This window comes from Acomys russatus, chromosome 5 (genome assembly GCF_903995435.1).
Source record: "Acomys russatus chromosome 5, mAcoRus1.1, whole genome shotgun sequence".
In the NCBI taxonomy this organism is placed as follows: Eukaryota; Metazoa; Chordata; class Mammalia; order Rodentia; family Muridae; genus Acomys; species Acomys russatus.
In genome coordinates, this window is record NC_067141.1 from 74,597,323 (window position 1) to 74,617,627 (window position 20,305).

A 20,305-nucleotide genomic window follows, 5' to 3' on the forward strand; every position below is an offset into this window, starting at 1 on the left:
ACGCAGGTGGTAACTCAGACATTCCAATTAGCTTGACTGGTCTTGGCCTTTTTTTTTTTTTTAAATAAGTAATAAAAATTGTGGTTGACTTAATCAACCAATCTACAATTGGTTGATTTTAAAAGGAGAGGCTGTAAATGTTTTCTGCCTAAAGGTGACCAGTGTCTTGTCTCTCTCCTCATGGGAGGTTCCCCCAGGGTCTTGTAGGCAAGAGATCAGTTAATCACCAGCTGGGGGGCTCAGGCAATGATCTGTGTGGTGCTGGCTGGAAGTTGTAGACCTGTGACCTGGGAGAGCTCATGTCTCCCAACCTGGATCAGGGATTGGGTACTTGAAACTGCGCTAACATTGGTGCTGCACCCATGGGTCTTTTCTCTGGTGGGAGCCTGGTGGGCACAGGTGCCTGGTAGAGAATCAGGGAAGAGAAAGGGGAGTTAGGATACCAGCCTGGGTGGAACTAGAAAGTTGGTGCCCCTGGGTACTTGTCTGCCATGTGACCTGCCTTGGGGCCTGTGGCAATCCAGATTCCACTTGGCCTGAGTTTCCTTCGTGTACAAATGTGAGTTCTACATCCTCTTCTTGATTTCATAGGGTCAGTTCTGAGTTCAGGGTGCTCTGCAATGATAAGTGATGGTACTGGGTACTGCATTGCTGTGACTGGAGCCATTCGCAGGATCCTACTTGACGTCTTTAAAGTGAAAGACGTGAAAACCAAGGCAAAAGTTGTTAGTAAGTTTTTTGGACACTGGTATCTGTATGTACGTTTTTTCCTCTTGGTCATTTTCTGTGAGAAATGGGATACTGATTTTAAGAGAAAATCCTTAAACAAACAAAACCAAAGACAAGAGCCACCCAAACAAAGCCTACCATCCCACCATAGCTCCTTTACCTTACACAGACACTCGGCTTTGTGGGGGCTTTTCTTTTCCTTGTTGCTTCTATAGTGTGTGCTTATTATGTGGAACCTCAAACCAGAAATCACAGAAATGCTGAGAAATCTGCATCTTGTCATGCTTTCTGGGCAAATAAAGCCTTTAAATGTAGAGCCACAGTGGTTGTCTTCAATAGAACCAGCTCCGGCATGTGTAATCTATACTAGCCGTTCTCAGCCTGAGCCTCATGTCCCCTTTGGGGGTCACACATCAGATATCCTGCATATCCTGCGTTACAACTCACACCAGGAGCAAAATTAGAGTTATGAAGTAGCAATGAAATAATTTCATGGTTGGGGAGTCCCCACACCGTGAGGAACTGTATTAAAGGGTTGCAGCATTAGGAAGGTTGAAAACCACCGTCCTATACATTCTGTGGAAGCACTGGCCAAGTGGGCCTTATAGTGACAGCCAGCAAGGCTCTGGAGGGACTTCTGGAACTTTCCAGTACTTTCAGTGTCAGTCCTAACTTATACAGAACATTGTACAAACTTAATGATATCACAACTTTTCACATTTTTACCCTTGTGGACAAACTGAGACCCCTTGCTTACCAGGAAAAAACAACCTTGCTTGTTCACAAAATATGGGCTGGATTTTTTTCTCCTTTATTTCCAAGAGGTGAGGAAGGGTCAGAAAGGGTCATGGAGGCCTACTCCTGAGCAGAGTGTGCATGTGTGCATGCGTGTGCATGTGTGTGTGCACTTGTGTGTGCTTGCGTGTGTGTGTGCTTGCGTATGTCTGTGCACGCTTGTGTGTGTGTGCTTGTGCGGGTGTATGTGTGTGTGTGCACATGCATGCGCGCGCGCGCGCGTGTGTGTGTGTGTGTGTGTGTGTGTTCCTTACAACTTGATCTCCTGAATAGGTTCAGTGATGATTGCTGTTGGGGACACTGCAACTGCTTTTTTTCTTGCCTCTGGTACTTTCTTTCTTAGTCGTGGTTAGTGGCATCTGGTGGCCTTTTCTTTAGTAAGGTTGGGTACATGATAGTCTCCGTCTTTTCTGTCCTGTGCTGCCTGTTGGCAGGGTGTCAGCATCTGGCCACGCTGCTTTGAGGGAAGACTTCATGATTTTGGATGTGATGGGCCATGGGGATCCTTCCCTCACTTTGGGGCATACGTGACTTTTCATTTCATTGGAAATAAGACATCTACAACTTCCTGGCACCAGTGCAATAGGTGATCTGTCAGTGGGATCCATTGTGAAGATGGATTCAACTAACTTGATTCTGTGAGAAATGGATTTTCCTAGTCAGAATCAACTTGGGTTGAGAAGATTGGCTGCTATTGATTGTTTCTTTCTTTCTTTCTTTCTTTCTTTTTTTTTTTTTTTTTTTATATTATCTTGGCTGTCTGCTCACTGTGGAAGAACTATTTCACCCTCATTGTCCTTGTGTGTGCACCTGTGTTTGGGTGTGCATTGCTCATGGAGGCAAGAGATCAAGCTCAGGTGTTCCTGAGGACTCAGACATGGTTTTCCCTTAGGAGCCTGGAACTTGCTAAGGCCTCAGGGAGTCAATGTTTTCCTCCTCAGCATTTGCCTCTATATGAGCTCTCAGGATTGAATTCAGGTCCATGGGCTTGCAAGACTGGCACTTTACCAGTCTGAGTCACCTCCCTAACCTCTAGTTTCTCCTTCCTTGAACAAAGTGTTTCTGCACTGTCCCTCTGCCTCCCGTGGTTGCTGTGTTTTGTGGAAGCCCATGGCTAATGCTGTCTCTTAATCTGTGGCCAGAGTGGGCACCAAGTGGCCTTCATTCCAGCCTTGCTGTATGGGAAAGTTCTAGAAGAAAGGAGCTTTTCTCTGGGCCCTGAGAACAGTCCACCTGTTGCTCTCTTGGAATATTCTGATGTCACATGACACACTGCTTCTGGGAAGTGATGAACCTTTTCAGTCAGAATTGTTTAGTGAGTTCTAGAACTTTTACCTTGGACAGGAGCAGTGGTTACTTTGGATTGGTGGTCTAGTGTGTGATTGGGTGCCTTGGCCAAAGGGTTCAGGCTCTGTTTTGTTTTTTGTTTTTTTGACATAGAGTCTCACTGTGTAGCCCTGGTTGTCCTGGAATTCACTATGTAGACCAGGCCAGCTTCGAACTTCAGAGATCCACCTAGGATGAAAGGTGTGAGCCACCACATCCAGCTCAGAGTCTTTTATAGGTCTCAAAACTTGACTCTGCCATTGCCTTTTCAATGTAATGTTGTCTTTGGGCCATGGAATACACGCTCTTACATGACTGTATTTGAATGTCCAGACCAAAGACTTATACAGGGATGGTGTCCACTGGGAGATGACCTAGGTGGCCTTTCGTACTTACTCTCTAAGCCACAGATGACTGACCGTGTGCCTGAGCTCACAAATGGCTGGAAAGTGAAGAACAGCACGGTTTTACTTAGTGAAGTAATTTCTTATTTTTGAGTTGGATTATTTTTAAATGGTTCAAGAAATCAAAAGAAGTCTTGTAGAATAAATACTGCCTTCCATGTCAGGTGCCTCAGATTCCAGGGGACCTGAGGTGACCTTCTCACCTCCATGCTGGGACTCATATGCACATATCCCCACAGACTCACGCACAGACATATACTTAAAAATAAAGTAAGTCTAACAAGAACAACCAGGAGAAGAACAGTATCCCCCAATGCAAAGAGCTCAGAGATCACGCAGTGGCCTTCAATACAGCTAATTGAGTGCTGGCAGGCATGAGGTAACATAGCATATCCACGCTTTGCCTGGGGCTGCTTCCAAGCCTCATGGCAAGCATGGTCATGGACCGCAGAGCCTAACTAAGGTGGTTACTATCTGGTACTTTACAGAAGATGTTTGCAAACCCTGCCCTGAGTAAATAACGGGTTGGGGGCAATCTCCATTTGCCTGTCCATCTGTGGCACCGGCAAATGAAAGGAGGTGCCGGGAAGCCTTGCTGGTGTTTAATTAAGGATGTGAATTTTCCCGGCAACTTTGTCATCACTGTCATTGTGCTTTGTGTCCTCCGTTTGTTTAGGAATGTGCACCCTGACCCTAGTCGCAGCTATAAAGTGACACGTTCCGGTGGTGGGGTGGGATCCTGGGGGTTTTGGTTGATTTGTGGGAGCAGCTCTGAAGGCTGCCCCTCCAAACTTTCTGTGTGGAAGCTCCTCCCAATCTGCTTTTACACTTTTCCTTTTATTGAAGGAGCAGAGAAAGAAAGGAGATTAGAGACGTTTATATACAACTTTTCTTGTGTGTGTGTATTTGTGTGGGTGTGTGTGCATGTGTATACATGCGGTGTATTTGTGTGGGTGCATGTGCATGTGTATACATGCGGTGTATTTGTACGGATGCGTGTGCATGTGTATGCTGTGTACTTGTATGGGAGACGTGTGCATGTGTATGCATGCTGTGTATTTGTATGGGACACGTGTGCATGTGTACACATGCGGTGTATTTGTGTGGGTGTGTGTGCATGTGTATACATGCTGTGTACTTGCATGGGAGGCGTGTGCATGTGTATACATGCGGTGTACTTGAATGGGTGCATGTGCATGTGTATGCATGCATGTGCATACATATGGTGTACAGATGTGTGTGCAAGTGTATACATGTGGAGACTAGAGGCTGACTTTAAGTGTCCACATCTCAATCACTGTTTACATTGTTGCTGCTGTTATTATTTTGAGACAGGATCTCAGATCAAGCTTGGAGCTCCGGGATTTGGTTAGACTGTCTGGCCAAGGGGGGCCAGGAGATCCTTCTGTCTCTCTCTCTCCCTAGCACTCACTTTACAGGCGCACCCTGCTCTTTAAGTTTAGGGGACTGAAACTTAGGTCTTGATGCTTGCATGGCGGAGCCACCTCCCACTCCTCCTTTTTGCTGACAGTCCAGCAGACTTCTGAGCTGCCCTGGTCCCCTTCAGGCCTTGGTGTTCTGTACACACCTGGGACTTTACCCATAAGACTTCAGCCCAGTCCCTAGAGACACATCATAAAATATGATTTGGAGGAGGGCCTAATGGGCCAGGATCAGGACATTATTGTTAAACAAAAGATGAAATGCTTACACCAAGACAGCCTTATTAGCATTATTATTTTTTTTCACTAAATGAAAGCTGAGCAGACCCCATTTCAACAGTTCTCAATGTAGGAATTCCCTCAGCCACGTTTGACTGCCGTTTGTTGAAAAGTTTAGTGTTTTTGTAGGCGATTCATAATTTCCATGTGGAACGGCCTGAGAGGAAGTGAGCAAGAGCCTGGTAGTGTTTTTCTTGTAGCATCGTGGAGATATTTTTTTTTCTCCTCAAAGGATACAAAGCTTCAGTGGAACTGCCGGGCAAATGGGACGGTGTTCAGCCTTATTCTGAGTCTGGGACGCCACCGGGCATCTTCCTTTAAGATTCAGCAGAATAGAATTTCTCACGGCTTAATGTCTCCAGGAAGGAAAGATTTTCCTTTGGGCTGTAATTGTACCTAATTTCCTTCTTCTTCCCTTTATTTGTTTATCTTCCTTGTTAACCAGGACCAATAGTGGAAGATGAAGGGGCTGGGGAGCATCACTTTTGGGACAAGTTAATAACCTCTTTTAAATATGCATCACAATGTAGTACTTGCTTTCCCAAAAGGAACCCTGTCACCCCACACTCTGGTTAAGAGTGTAGGAGCAAGCATGGATGTGTGGGTGCCTAGCTGTTCCGCAGTATCAGGTTGCACCCAAAAAGAGCATTTGAGGCTGTCATTGAGGCGTCCCTGCCAGTCGGCAGGGCCAGGGGCTGCCCCTCCACCATCTGGATTTGGTTAGCTCTCGTTGGGCAGCAGGGGTGACTCTCATTTCCTCCAGCCAGTAATGTTATATAGGCAGTGGTCCTGGGCTGCCCTGACATAATTGAAAATTATGTGTATTGTAGGCTCCGAGCTCTGAAATGTAGGCTCGTAAAACTCTGTGGTGCAGGTAGCCTATGGAGGCCAGACACGGAACACAATGAAGCTTTTATGTTGTCTAAGAATTACAAGTCTCTGCGCTGATACCTGCCTTCTGAGCATGACAGCTCTTGGGTGGGTCCCTCGGGGCAAGTCCGCCACCTTAAACCAAGCCGGAATGTTCTAATTCAACAGGAACTGGCATCAGGATGCAATCAGATCTCCTTTACAGATGGTCAAGGATGAAAACCTGCCCACTCGTCAGGGCCCTCCCATGGCAGCATGGCGGAGGCATGGGCGTGTCCATTTGGCTGTGGGCTCTTGTGAGGCGGAGAGGTGGTGTTGGCCAGTGTTCATTTTTGGTTGGCCTCAAGGAAATGACTCTATTGAGTGGTTTTGACCGATGCAGCCCCTGTAGTTATGTGGCAAGTGTGAATGGGAAGAAGTCAGGGCGAGACAGGGCGGAGCAGATTCCCAGAGCCTTCTGGCTTGGAGACAGGGCTGAGGAGGGTGGCTTGCAAACTCTATTTTCAATGGTTTTAAATTTAAGATTACTCTGGCTCCAGGTTGGAAGGTGTTTGACTGTAAGGGATGAATGAGAGAGTCTTCTTTGGATTCAGTGCCTAGAATCCTAATGTCCTTCAATATTTGGGCAGACCTACTCTCCCACCAAAGATGGTAGCCCCTTCAGCTAACAGATGGCACCTAGAGGTCTTGTCGGGCTACCTACAAGCTAAAACTTTACCACAGGAGCTTCTTGGCAGAAGTCTCAAGCCATAGGAGATGAGCCCTCCTTGTGTGGATCTAGGCAGGAGAACAGACACTACTTCTGCAGGTAGCTGATGGGCTTTCTGCCTGAGGCAGAGCCACATTTGTATTTAATTTGACAAACAGGAATGTCTTTGAGGAACTAGGCTCTCGGTTGCAGTTACCTTTGCCTTCTCTTTTTGCACATGGAGTTTGTGCAAAGCCTCCTCCTGGACTGTCCTTTGCTGCTTTTTCTCTTTTGGTAAATCTTTCAGACTCATCTTTGTTTACCCTGTGCAGTGTTTTCCTAGGAAGTCCGCCATCTTTCTTGGCATGACCTGAGCATTGCCACCCATATTCTGCTCTGACCTGGCTGTGTGAGCGCCTCACAATGATGAGCTTCCCAAGGGCAGACAGCTTGTATGCCTCCTCACTCTCAGGAGGAAGACCAGACATGAGGCAAGCTTCCATAGTATTCATTGAGTACAAAGTTCTGGGCCTCAGTAGGTAAAGGCACATGCTACCAAGCCTGATGGTTTGTTCCCAGAGTTCTCATGGTAGTAGGAAAGAATGGATCCTTGCAAGCTGTTCTCCGAGTGCCACATGTGACCCATGGCACTTCCTCCAAGTGCATTCATTTCTATAGTGAATATTAAGTCATTTTGCATCGGGTCTCTGAAATGATGACAGTGGGTCTTCATATGCCCTCCGAGCATTACTGATGTTCAGTCACATGGCATTTGACTTCCTTTCAAGCGTCCTATCCAGTTTCCTTGGAGAAACTGTGGGTATCTAGGAAAGTCACATGTCCTTAAGGTAGTCAAAGCATCTCTGGCGTGAGCCACCTGCTTTACCTCAGTTTCCCTATCTGTAAAACTAATGAAGGAATTAGGTTAATTGGTATCTCACTGCTGTCCGCACTTGCTCTGTCCATTTCAGCAGAAGCAGCTAGCTTTATGTTCGTCGTCTGCTCCGGAGGAAAACAGAACAGATACACTGGCTTGCTCTTTTATTTCTCCCTCATGCTAATTCTGCCCACATTTAAGAATGGCATTGTTTTGTTTTGTTTTTTGAATCTTGCACCGTGCCCTGGGTGTACATCTACTGCCAGGGAAGGTTTTAGTTTTCTGAGCTTTGAGCTGGCTGAGGAACGCTATGCTTGCTCGTGACTGAGCACCCTCTGTTGTGTGAGGGAAGTGAAGGAAGATGGTATGTTAAAGATGAAGGTCACTGAAGGAGCATGTTTGGTCTAGGTGGTCTTCTAGACCCTTCTCGGCTGAGGCTCTGTGTTTGCTTTCTGTCTTTGCCCTCCTCTTTCCTTCCCAGCACCCCTCTTCCCTCCATCACTCCTCTGATGCTACCGAACCCCCTTTACCTGGAGCCACCCTGTAACTTAAACTGCAAAGGCAAATTGTGCTTGTTAGTGGAGTTAATTTTCTGCATTTGAACGTTTGGCTCTAAGGAAAATTTACACATAGTTTTTACTTTCTGATATAAATAATGGTGATTTCTTAAGTGAGCTAGCTCGCATCTCCTCTTTCCCTGAATTAACTGTTTCCTTTTTCGCCCCCCAGTATCTTCAGATGAAATGGCCACTACTCGATGTCCAAGCAGGAAGCCTCCAGAGCAGACAAGCCCTCAAGGACGCCCGCTCGCCATCGCCAGCACACATTGTTGTAAGTAACCTCTCAATGACAGTCACCCCTTTGATGGGGGCAAAGAATAAGATGCTGTTTTCCCCCCTTTTGATGATAAACATTTGTATTTGTCAGTTCCTTCACAATGTTTTTTTCTGGAGACTAGCTTTGAACATGGTCTGTATGACAAGCTATTCCTTCTCCGTGACTGTGCCACTGCAGTTGTCACGAGGAAGTTTCCTGAGTCTTCCTTCCCCGAGTTTCCTCTGTGTTCTGGGTTAGAAGCTAGACTTGTGGGCGTCTGCTAATAGGATACATCCTTCCTGGTTTCAGAGGAAACTAGAGATGGTATTGAAGCAGTTGTTTAGAAAAAAATGCATCTTAGGGAAAACGAGGCAGAGAGGAGGATGAGAAAAAAGGAGCCCTTGGTCTGCTTGGTCTGATGTTTCCATACACCTTGTTTGTCTCAGTATGGACTCGAAACTAGCACCTCACATGAGGGTGGGCAAACTCGATCTGAGCTGCCTGACTACACCTAGAGTAGAAATAAACTCAGAAAGCCCAAATTAAACTTAATCCGTGTGCCCACAGCTTTGAAAGCATGCGGGCTCCACACAGAAAAACATTTGTTTTTACTGAGAGACTACGGCATCAAGTGTGTGTCGATATATATATTTTTAATGCGTTTTCCTAGCATATCGTAGGCTCTGGAAGTTTATAAATTAGCCTCCTGAGGAGGTAGCTCAGCCTTATTAGAATATCTATTTCCTTCTATATATTTATATCATGAGCTGGACTTCAGACTTTTGAAATAATTAATGAAAGACATATTTTTATAATGAATTCATGACAGGTAGAATTATGCAAAGCAGGAGATAATTCATACATTTTTTATTTACGTTATCACAAAATGTTACCCATTAGTATGTTTGGCCTCTACATTACTCAGAATCTCTAAAAATTGCAAAATAATTTAAAGTAGAGAATCTTAAGATGCATTTTGTCAAATTTCAGGCCGCCTCCTGATTTGGTGGCTTGGTTTAATTGACTATATATTATTTAGTGAGCTAGGCCTCAGTTGTATGTGTGTGTATCGGAACATAATTTATTTCTGTAAAACCACATTTGGAACCTTGATTAGTGGAAATGTCTTAACTTCTCATGGTATAAATAAGGCATGGAGGAAGAAGGCTGGCATCTGCTAGGAGTTTCTTTCCTCTTCCAACCCCACAATTAAACGGTGCTAGTAATTATGTACATTCCTGGGATGTCAAGGCTCTAGGGCCGACGTTATAGTCTGGACCATTTTAGGTCCAATCTGATTTCAGAAAAGGAGATGGAATAAGGCCCAGAGATGTCTTAAGTGAGTTGCCCAATGTCACACACCGAGGTCACAGCTCGAGCTGAGTCTGGATCCAGCTCTTTGCTCCCTTTCAGGGGCCTTCTGGTACATTCTTCTCTGGAGGGGAGAGCAATGCTCACGGCTGGTGCTGGCTCACCATCAGGGGGACAGTGACAGAAGTGAGGTGTGAAGAAGTTGCTGGCTTCGGGTGCTCAGGTTCCTCTGGAAAAAATCAAATGCCATGTTGAAAAAAAATCCCAACACACAGGGTTATAGGGTCCTAGTGTGATGCAAGCTTCACTTTTTCCTGTGCCAGTGGATTTTCCAACATCTGCCCAGGCTTTGAAATGTATTCATCTTCCTTGGAAGCTCTCCCTGGAAGTTTCCCTCATTTTGGCTATAGAGAAGGAGCTACCTCTGCAAACTGTGGTGGTGTAAGGTCACAGGTCATCACAGTGTGAGCAGTCATGGCCTGTATAAATCCCATGAGAACAGCTGCCACAACTGGGGTCTCCAGAGTCTTATTTTCCAGTGTGGAAACTGACAGTCTATAGAGTGGGAAAACAGTCTTTGCAGAACCAGTTTGGGTCTTGGCAAAAGGTACAGAGAGGAGAGTAAGGCCGTCTTTCCTTACCATTTTCTAGAAGGCACGTTACCACAGGAACCACGCGGAAGTACACATGTCACCTTTGAGGTGGGCACTTCTATCCAGAAGCCATGGTTGGCAGTGGTCACATGATCTCATTGGGTGCTGTGCCCTCAGGGACCTGGGAACTAGCCATCTGGTAGATGTTACAGGTTTGTGGAGGAGGGTAGGGCCTGGGAGCTGAGGAGAAGGGAAACCTGTAAATTTGAGCAAAAGGAGACCACAATTGGAAAGTGCTTAATTATCTTTTCACTGGACATAGAGCTATGTGTCACTGTAAGCCTCCCATCCCACAGTGGGCACAGTGTCCGAGTCGGTACAGGAAGCTTTCTGAAGCATGGGCCGTACAGTGGCTGGAGGGGTCTAGGCCAAGTTCAGATTTGGTCATGAATGGCTTCCCTCCAGACACTAGGGGCTCTTCCTCGTGCTTTGCTTTTCATTCTGCTAAAAAAACAAATGTTGTCATATCACGGCGCATCAGCAGACGTGTTTCAAAACACTCTTCTGTGGATTGTTTCCTAATTTCTCCGAAGCTTGCACTATTGTAACTTGAGGCCTGAGTCGTTTCTAAATTACTTCTGATGTTGCAGTGTAAAAATGGAGAAGTGTTTGGGACTTGTTGTCAATCACGTAAGGTTTATGGCTGTCACAGATTGCTAAGACAGCAGCTCCCCCAGGCAGGACCTCCACTTGGGCAGAGAACCCTCCCTTGGGAATTTAAGGTCTTTTTCCTGAATATATTCATCTGATTGAGGTTTTGTTTGTTTGTTTTAATGTGGCAGGAGGCTTCCATGTCATATGAAGTGTGGTGCTGGGGAGAGAGAGAGAGATCAGCAGTTAAAAGCACTCACTTACTGACCTGTCAGAGGACCAGAGTTGGGGCGTGTGAGCACCCACCATGGGTGGCCCACAACCGCTTATAACTGTAGCTCCAAAAGGTCTGATACCTACTTCTGGCCTTGATGGGTACCTGCGCCCCCCTTACCCAAGTAACAGTAACTTTAGGGAGTTGATTGTAGAATAAATATTAACAGGGATTCAATTTACCTAACAGTGTCCGTCCGTCCATCTGTCCGTCCGTCCATCCATCCATCCATCCATCCATCTATCCATCCATTCCTGGTTCTGTGGTTAGAACACCAGGCTTTGCTGAGGCTAAACAGACAGTCTGCTACTGAGCTCCAATCTTGCCCTATCCAATATTATATTAAGCCTCTCCCACAAAATACCCCATACACTGTAGCTCCGTTAAGCAATATACAGCGTCTTGGTTGTTATAACCAGGTGATTCCCAGGCTGTGTTCTGAGGAGAGAAGAAATCATTCCTAGGGATGCCCTGATTGTCTGGCCAAACACAGAGCCTTCCTGTAAGGAATCAGGCTGTACCCCACTTTTCCCCATTGCCCAACTCACTGACTTAGTAAAGTCTCAAAATGCCAAGGAACCCAGTCTAAGTCTCACTCTCTCTCTCTCTCTCTCTCTCTCTCTCTCTCTCTCTCTCTCTCTCTCTCTCTCTCTCCCCGCCCCCCATGCTTCCTCTCTCTCCCCCTTCCCCTCCCGTGTCCTCCCCTCCCCCTCTCCCTGGTTCCATTTTCTAATTTGTTCCACTTTACTTATCTGACATTTCTGAAATTTATATTCAAATTCTACTTTTTCCTCTCACGAGTCAAAGGAGGGGCTCTAGGGTTCTGCTGGGTGGTGGTGTCTCATGCAAGGCTTGGCAGAGCGCCTCCAGCTGCTGGTAAGCTCTGGGGTTAGGACTTGCTTCCTGGCTACCACCCCCGGTGCCTTTGCTATACAAAGGCCTGCATTTAACTCCCTTTGTAGGAGAGATTCTAGACCCAAAATGGTGGTATTTTGGTATAGCATATGTCTTACAACCCAGCAAAAAGGCTTCAAAAGTTTTTACAGTTTTATCTTGGGGGTTTCCTTTTGAAGTCAGTGTAGAGTTTTACCTTGGGGTGGATTTTCCCTGTTTCTCTGTCTTGGCTGTTTTGTTGTGTAATGAGCATCGAACACTGGGATGAGAAAGCAGACGGAATCCCAACGAAGAAAGCCTGCCAGACAGAGGTGGCGCACGTTGTTTTTATTGCTTAAATGCTGATGGTAAGCCGAAACCCTACAAGATACAGCCTAGCCAGCAGGACGTCACACATGGGATCTGCCCTCCGCACTAGACATGCCCAGGGACACGGGGCCCACAGAACCAGGCACTGCTGTTTCCACAGGAGGCAGGAGAACCTACTTATCGTTAATTAAAAAATGGCCCCAACAACATTCTCTGCTGTTCATTGCATGTGAAAGTTTCTAGCTTTATTATTATTATTATTCTAAATAATGATCCCATGTTTCCTGGGACCTACAAAGTGGTAGGAGGCTCTGTGATAGACAGATGTCAAGGCTGGCCAAAAATTGTGCTGCCCTCACCTGTGCCTGGAAAGACAATGGGTCCCCTGGGCTGCGACCAGGGAGGCCTGGTTGTGACTGGGAAGTTGTCGAGGATTATGTGCCTGGACATTTAAGAGAGGGTGGTTAAAGGGTGCAGTGAAATAGGAGGGGAGGCTCCTCATGTTCTGTGGCATGGTAGGCTAATGACGATTGACAGCATTTAATTGGGTATTTCAAAATGGCTAGTCTAAAAGATTCTAAGTGCTCTTGTCTCTGTGGGCGTGTGTTAAAGGAATGATGAGCGAGAGAATGAATTCCCAAGGCGCTCTAACTAGGCCTGTCCGTGGTGTGCATGTATGGGGGCATCCCATAATAAGCTGTACAGTTGCTATGACTCCACAGAAACGGAAAGTATTAAAGCTGGAATTTGGAAGATGGCGTATAAAGAGTAGAGCGCCATGCTATGCAGATGGAAAAAAATGTGTGTAGGCCCTAAAGGAGAGAATTGGTGTTGAAACAGAGAGACGCTGGCACTGTGACATCTGACCTGTAGGGAACTCATAAGGGCTTGGTAGTGTGTCACATTGCAAGCCCTGGGGATGGTGGACTAGGCCGATTTGGATGGACCTGGAGTGGAAACCACCACCAGATTGGGGTTGGGGGTTGGGTAGTGCTATCTGGAAATGCCATTTGCTGGATGCGACAGGTTTGGATAGACCAGCTTCCCCTCCGCCTCCCGCCACCCCACCCCACCCCACTCCCCATGAGATCATGTTTATATTGATTCAGTTATGGATTCATCCACTGATGCTGCAAATATGTTGTGGTTGTTTACTGTGTGGGAAAAAAAAACCCTCCCAACTCTGAAAAAAAAAAAAAAAACAAACTCAAAAAACACTGGTGGTAAGCAGTAATCTCAGTAATGGACAGCGGACTGTGTTGGGCCACGCTGAGTCCATGGTAGACGCTCCAGCGTTTTTCAGAGTAGGGCCATGCTTCCCCAGGGGAGGGAGGCCACTGGGCCCCAGCACCCCAGCTTCTTGACAACTGAACTAATGACTGAAAAGCAGGCACGCTGGTTCCTAGAGTCTTGCGTCCATGATGTCCCCACACTGTCAGTGGGCATTCCCAGCGGGAGCTCCCTACCTGTGTGAGGACGTGGTCCCAGGAACCCTGCCAGCTTCCATGTTGTCTGAAATACGGCTTCTGGTTGTGGATATGGTAGCTATTATGAGGGACTCCTTAGCACCTTACAACAAAGGGTGTGTGTGTCCTTCTTCTGGTGGGGAACGGTGGCTTTTGGGTGATGAGTGAGAACCTCTTCTGGGTTTTCTGGAGTCCTTGCCTTCTTCCTGCAGGCTGTCTCTGTTCCCTCTGCTAAGCATGTGTGCACCTTTCTTGCTATTTATTTATTTGGTTGTTTAATCCACGTATCCATGACCCAGCCCAGCTTTCTAGAACACTTGGCCCGTGTTTCCTGGTAACAGCTGAGTCAGAGCCTTCCCATTTCTCAGACAAGACTTGAGTATGTTTGTTTTTGTCTATAGAGCAAGCCTGTCAACACTGTGAACACACAGGCCTGTTATTTTATTTATTTATTTATTTATTTTTTGTGGGGAGTTAACCCAGAGAACTAGACACGCAGGCTTTCTATTGGAGGGTAAAGAGCTGTGGATGGAATCATAGTGCTCTGAAGAAAGTGTGTGGTGAAGTCCCTAAAGTGCATGCCAGGCCAGGGACATGATGGAGTCCAAGGTCAAACAAGCCAAATCATCCTTCAGTCCTTACAGAATCTCTAAAGTTCTTGAAGTTTGGATTCTGGCCTGGTAGCTGCCGGCCATAGTGATAGAAATCCAGTGTCACAAAGCATTGCGCAACCGCTGTTGCATTCTCTTCCTTAAGAGTGGAAGCAAAGTTTAAGGGCCTTGGAATCCCATACTGCCCCTCACATGGTCCTCTCTGTTGTAGCTTCATTGATGTTTGGCAGCTGAGTTGTGCCCTGGAGAAGGAAGTATCCTGGTGGAGACCCCTTTTTTTCCCTTCACCACATGGATCCTTCAGAGACTTCCATCTTTTTTGTTCACTGAGCCCCCCCCACCCCCAAGCACTGGCTCCTTCTTGTGTCTTTTCCATGCTCAGTTCTGCTAACACACCTTGAAGATGCTGTTATCCTGACCCCAACACCAACTCTTTAGAATTTTCTTGTATCTTATTCATATAGTCAGTGACTGACAAATTTTAGACTATTTAAGGATAAGAATTGCTCACATTGTGAATCGTTCTGCCTCTAAAGGAACGGAAATCATTCGCTTTTCCTTCAGGTGCATTGGTGTTTTGCCTGAATGTGTGTCTGTGTGAGGTTATGGGCTCCCATGCAGCTGTGTGAGGTTATGGGCTCCCATGCAGCTGTGTGAGGTTATGGGCTCCCATGCAGCTGTGTGAGGTTATGGGCTCCCTTGTAGCTGTGTGAGATTATGGGATCCCATGCAGCTGTGTGAGGTTATGGGCTCCCATGCAGCTGTGTGAGGTTATGGGCTCCCATGCAGCTGTGTGAGGTTATGGGCTCCCATGCAGCTGTGTGAGGTTATGGGCTCCCATGCAGCTGTGTGAGGTTATGGGCTCCCATGCAGCTGTGTGAGGTTATGGGCTCCCTTGTAGCTGTGTGAGATTATGGGATCCCATGCAGCTGTGTGAGGTTATGGGCTCCCATGCAGCTATGTGAGGTTATGGGCTCCCATGCAGCTGTGTGAGGTTATGGGATCCCATGCAGCTGTGTGAGGTTATGGGCTCCCTTGTAGCTGTGTGAGGTTATGGGCTCCCTTGCAGCTGTGTGAGGTTATGGGATCCGTTGCAGCTGTGTGAGGTTATGGGATCCCATGCAGCTGTGTGAGGTTATGGGCTCCCTTGCAGCTGTGTGAGGTTATGGGATCCCTTGTAGCTGTGTGAGGTTATGGGATCCCATGCAGCTGTGTGAGGTTATGGGCTCCCTTGCAGGTGTGTGAGGTTATAGGCTCCCTTGCAGCTGTGTGAGGTTATGGGCTCCCTTGCAGCTGTGTGAGTTTATGGGCTCCTATGCAGCTGTGTGAGGTTATGGGCTCCCATGCAGGTGTGTGAGGTTGTGGACTCCTTTGCAGCTGTGTGAGGTTATGGGATCCCTTGCAGCTGTGTGAGGTTATGGGCTCCCTTGCAGGTGTGTGAGGTTGTGGGCTCCCTTGCAGCTGTGTGAGGTTATGGGATCCCTTGCAGCTGGAGTTACAGACAGTTGCAAGCTGCCATGTGGGTGCTGGAAGAGCAGCCAGAACTCTTAACTGCTGAGCCATTGCTCCAGCCCCGTGGTATAATTTTTAAAATGAATGTACTCTCCTACATTCATATACTTGGTGTCTATTGTAGATAGTTTGAAAACCACCTATAGTCTCACCTCTCAGAGATGTTTATTTTCTTTTAGTCCTTTTCTTCTGACCATGGTAATATTTCTATTTCTTTTTAACATTCTGGAACTCCTAGCTAGGTTCAGTGGCTCCAAGTTTTTATTTATTTAAAACAAAAATTACTAATGTCAGTATGTACTTGTCATTACAATTCCTAAGGCTTTTAATGACCCATAGGAGTCCCTAATGTGATTTCCCCCGATTTATAGGATCAGTGCCATGCTGTGGCTCCTTTATATGTCTGTGTCCTCCCCTGGGCCTTTTGGGATAAATATGGAGGAAGAATTTAGATAGAGAATAGAGTTTTAAAAATTGTTTGTTTGATACATAGCCGCAAATTATCTTCTTGAAAGGTCTCAAGTCTGTGGTTGTCACCCATAGCTACAGAGATAGTTTCAGATTTCCACAATCAGAGTGGTTTTAGTTCTCTGGGGGAACTTAGCAAAAGGAAAGGTTTAAGTTATTAACTCCCCTGCTCAGGAACTCAGCATACAAGGCTGACCTTCCCAAGGCTTCGCCTTTAAGGCTTTGGTGGTCAGCTACTGTGCTGCTGTTTCATTGGATTGCAGTCCTCTTGGATAATTCACACACAGCATCTGCCTCAGTTAACCCCCACCAGCATGCTCAGTTCTCCCAGGATTATTCCAGAGGTCTTGGGTATACTCAGAATCTCTGTCAATTACAGTCTCTGGTGTAATTATTTCTTTTATCCCTTTTCTTTCTTTTTGAGACAGGATGTTACTATGTAGCCCAGGCTGGCCTCAAATGATCATTCCTTCTGCCTCTACTTCTAGCAAGCTAGGATTACAAGTGTGTCCTTTGGTAAACCGCTTTAGTTACAACATTTCTTTTAGAGTCATCTTAGTGGGCAGAGGGTGTTTATTTGATGCTCTGTGTAAGCTTGGTCAGTCATATGATCCCCAAATTAGGTTGTTGGTCAGACACACCCACTTTTCAGAGAGGCTATTGGCTCCTGTGTGAAAGATGTACCCACAGTAACTTGGGGAGGCTCTGGCAGCCTCACTTGGTGCTCTGCCATCTCTCAGAGCTGGGCCCTGGTGTGCTTTGGGGAAAAGTCTCTGGCAGATCCCAGCTAGCTAGTATTTCCTGACATTTGTTTCACAGAGTTTAATAAGGTTACTGGAAAAAAAATCTCTCTTAAAATAAGTTTAGCAAGCTCTGGGTTCTGTAAGGCGAGGAAGTCTCTCACTGGGTCCTGGATCTTGCGGTGGGCTTCAGACCCCTTCTAGAGGAGGGTGGCCTTCTGCTGAGGTCTACTTAGCATAAAGAGGTGAGAGGGGAGCCTTCTTTTTGAAGCTGATTTGGTTTCAGCACCTGCTCTGTTTACTGAACACAGGAGCCTGTTTTAAATTAACACGGAGGGTTTGGGCTCTGTTTATCTTTCCAGTAAATAAAACAAAAAGAGTTCTTTTGGCACCCATGCCACCCCACTTGTCATTTTTTGTCTTGCTGAATATCTCTGTGTTTGGGGCCTGCTGATTTCTCTAGCCAGATTGTAAGTTTCTTGAAGCCAAGAAGCCTGGTGGTTCATTTCTCCCCGCCCACTGTGATGCTCCGTTAATTAAGCAGACAAACAGTTTCTGGTAGAGAACTGGAGCAAATTTGGTTTGGACCCAATGTGACGTCATCATGCCCGGAGTATGCAGAGCCTCAGCACAGGACTTGAACATGTGCCTTCTCTCTCTCTCTCTCTCTCTCTCTCTCTCTCTCTCTCTCTCCCCCCCCTCTCCCCCCCCCTTTCTCTCTCTCTCTCTCTCTGATGTAGTAGCACGTTTTTGGAGAAACATAATTTGGGGTTATGACATGGGGCATAGTCTACCCGTATACACTCTAGCTCATAGCCCAGCGTGCCCAGTAGCTGTGGCAGCACTTCCCATGGGATATGGTTATACAGAAGCCCCAGAGAGCCAGGGTACAGGGCTTCTGTGTCCTTCTAGTTAAGACTCCTGGGATAGAGGCTCATGTACTTGGGAAACCGGTGCTCAAGTGGGAAATTCAGGACTTGGTAGTTGATGTGAGATAGTTTACTTTGCTAAAGTTGTAGTAAGTGCTTATGGGGTTATTTTGTGGTTGACTTGCTAGTGCCTTGCAAGTCATGCTGTCATCTTCTGTAACACAAAACAATGTGTGGCAGTCAGGTTTCTCTATCGGATGGGTTCTGGGGGCTTGAGCTCAGGTGATCAGGCTTGGTGGCAAGCACCTTTACCTACTGAACCATCTCTCTAGCCCTGTTTTTTTTTTTTTTAATTTATCAAAGACATTTGCATGTGGTGTGTGTGTGTGTGTGTGTGTGTGTGTGTGTGTGTGTGTGTCCATGCACATGTGTGGGGAGGCCAGAGGGCTATGGTACTCTTTGTCATGCCTTATTCCCTTGAGTCAGGGCCTCTCACTAAACCTGGAGCTGAGCTGGAAGCCAGCTAGGCCCAGCCATCCTCTGTCTGGACTCTCCAGGGCACACGTGGCCACGCCTAGCTTCTTACTCAGGTGTTTCAGGGTCTGACCTGATGCCCTGGTGCCTGTGTAACAACTAGCTTTTATCTGATGAGTGCTCTCTGCCGCGTCATCTCTTTTATACACTAAAGTAGAAAGAGAAAACATGGGTTCCAGCATGGGATGGTCCTGGGAGCTAAGGAGCAAAGGATGAACTGGCTCCTATGTGAGGAAGTGTAGTCATAGCCATACTGTGTACAGGGTGGAAGGTCTTGTTAAGTTGGAAGAGTTGCCTGGGACTCTCCAGGCAAGAATGACCAGTAATTCCCCAGGCAGAGTCTCGCCTGCCTGGCTCACTCTCCCTTTGAATGCTGGATAAATATGAAAATTAGCGTCCCCTGAATCTAGCTAAATGTCTCCACAGTCTTTATCAGTAAGTAGCTCATGGACCAAAGATGGTTTGTTCATTCTGGATTCTTCTCTTCCTCTCATGCTTCCTGTTTGATTCTCTCAGCCCATCCTGTGGACTGATAGTCCAACCTTCTCATCTGTGTGTGTGTGTGTGTGTGTGTGTGTGTGTGTGTGTGTGTGTGTGCATGCACATGTGCCCTTTTCAACACTTTGCTGTCACTACCACAGTACTTCCCAACTCAACATCCTTGAATCCCTATAATTTGTTCCTACAATCATGGTGGCCTTTGAAAACTGTATACACCCTAGCATAGACTCCTGAAAATCAGCATCTAAATCTGGTCTTATGAAAAAGACCCATATCAGCCTCAGACAGACCCTTGGCTCTGCCACCTGACTGAAAGTTGGTTCCGAGATTCAAGGACTCAGAATTGACAGCGCCCACGCCAGTTAAGTCCAGACACTGGCCATGCTTTTGTTGCCTGAGCGCAAGTAGGCATGTGACAGTATGGCCGATGTCTTGGTTGCAGGACGCTGGGTGGGAGGGAGCCAGACATCACTGATGGTGAGCACCTGAGCCCTGCCTCACCCTGGAGCCCCTTGTCCATCCAGCTGCAGGCTCTCACAATCTCCAGCTGCTGCTGCTAAACAGCCCCAGACATCGTCGTGATGCAATCTGTTTTCTAGCCCAGGCCCGCATGGCGGCTGGATGTGGGCAGTAATTACGTGCTTCGCTGAGGCTGCTTAATGCGAAGGAGATGGAGATCTCAATGGGTCTAAGAGCAACGGGAGGGGGGGAGGTGTGAAGGGCTCGTGTCTCCCCCCCCCCCCCCCCCCCCCCCCCGCCCCAGCACACTCCAAGGGCACAAGCTTCCTGTTGCTTCCTCTGTTTCCATTTCTATTCCCCCGGTCTGAAAGTGAAGAAGACCCTAAGATTCTATGCAGGCTGAAGAAAGAAGGAGGGATTCAGGAGGGAGGAAACCAGAGTCCACAGCACAGCCTCGGGGCTGCTCTCTCCAGCGACTGGGTGGACCCCAGTGCTCTTATCTACATCTGTCTTCAGGCCTCATCTGACTCGCTCACTTTCTGCGGCTTTTGTTGTTAGGCCCAGCTCAGGGTTGTGGGAGACTGTAGCCAAAGTGTTGTCCCCCAGCTTTTGCTACTGAAGGGAGAAGCTGACCTTGACGGGAGTCAGAAGACAGAAAATAAAACTCACGTCTAAACAAACATACCTCCTAGTGAACTGAGAACATGACCAGGTTTCCTGGGAAACCTCGTTGAAACTCAGGAGCAAAAACAGTGTTTTGTTTTGATACAGGGTTTCACGTAGCTCACGTGAGCGTCCGACTCACTGTGCAGCCTGCAGAGACCTTGGACACCAGATTCTCCCGCCTCCAAGTCCCAAGTGCTGAGATGGCAGGTGTGCGCCACCAT

At 47.0% G+C, this 20,305-nt stretch overlaps 1 protein-coding gene and 1 long non-coding RNA gene across 32 annotated transcripts in view; both read left to right on the forward strand.

Annotated features, from left to right (window-relative positions):
• Positions 1-20,305, forward strand: part of Tcf7l2 (transcription factor 7 like 2) — a 189,393-nt gene that overhangs the window by 67,896 nt on the left and 101,192 nt on the right. For all 31 annotated transcript variants that reach the window (XM_051146799.1, XM_051146802.1, XM_051146801.1 and 28 more), the window contains one exon: positions 8,140-8,241. In XM_051146799.1, coding sequence (XP_051002756.1) covers positions 8,140-8,241 — 102 coding nt within the window. The remainder of the gene's footprint in view (positions 1-8,139; positions 8,242-20,305) is intronic.
• On the forward strand, positions 15,307-15,814 carry LOC127189733 (uncharacterized). The gene is made up of 3 exons (XR_007830675.1): positions 15,307-15,413; positions 15,470-15,609; positions 15,722-15,814. It is a non-coding gene; the product is annotated as an uncharacterized LOC127189733 (long non-coding RNA).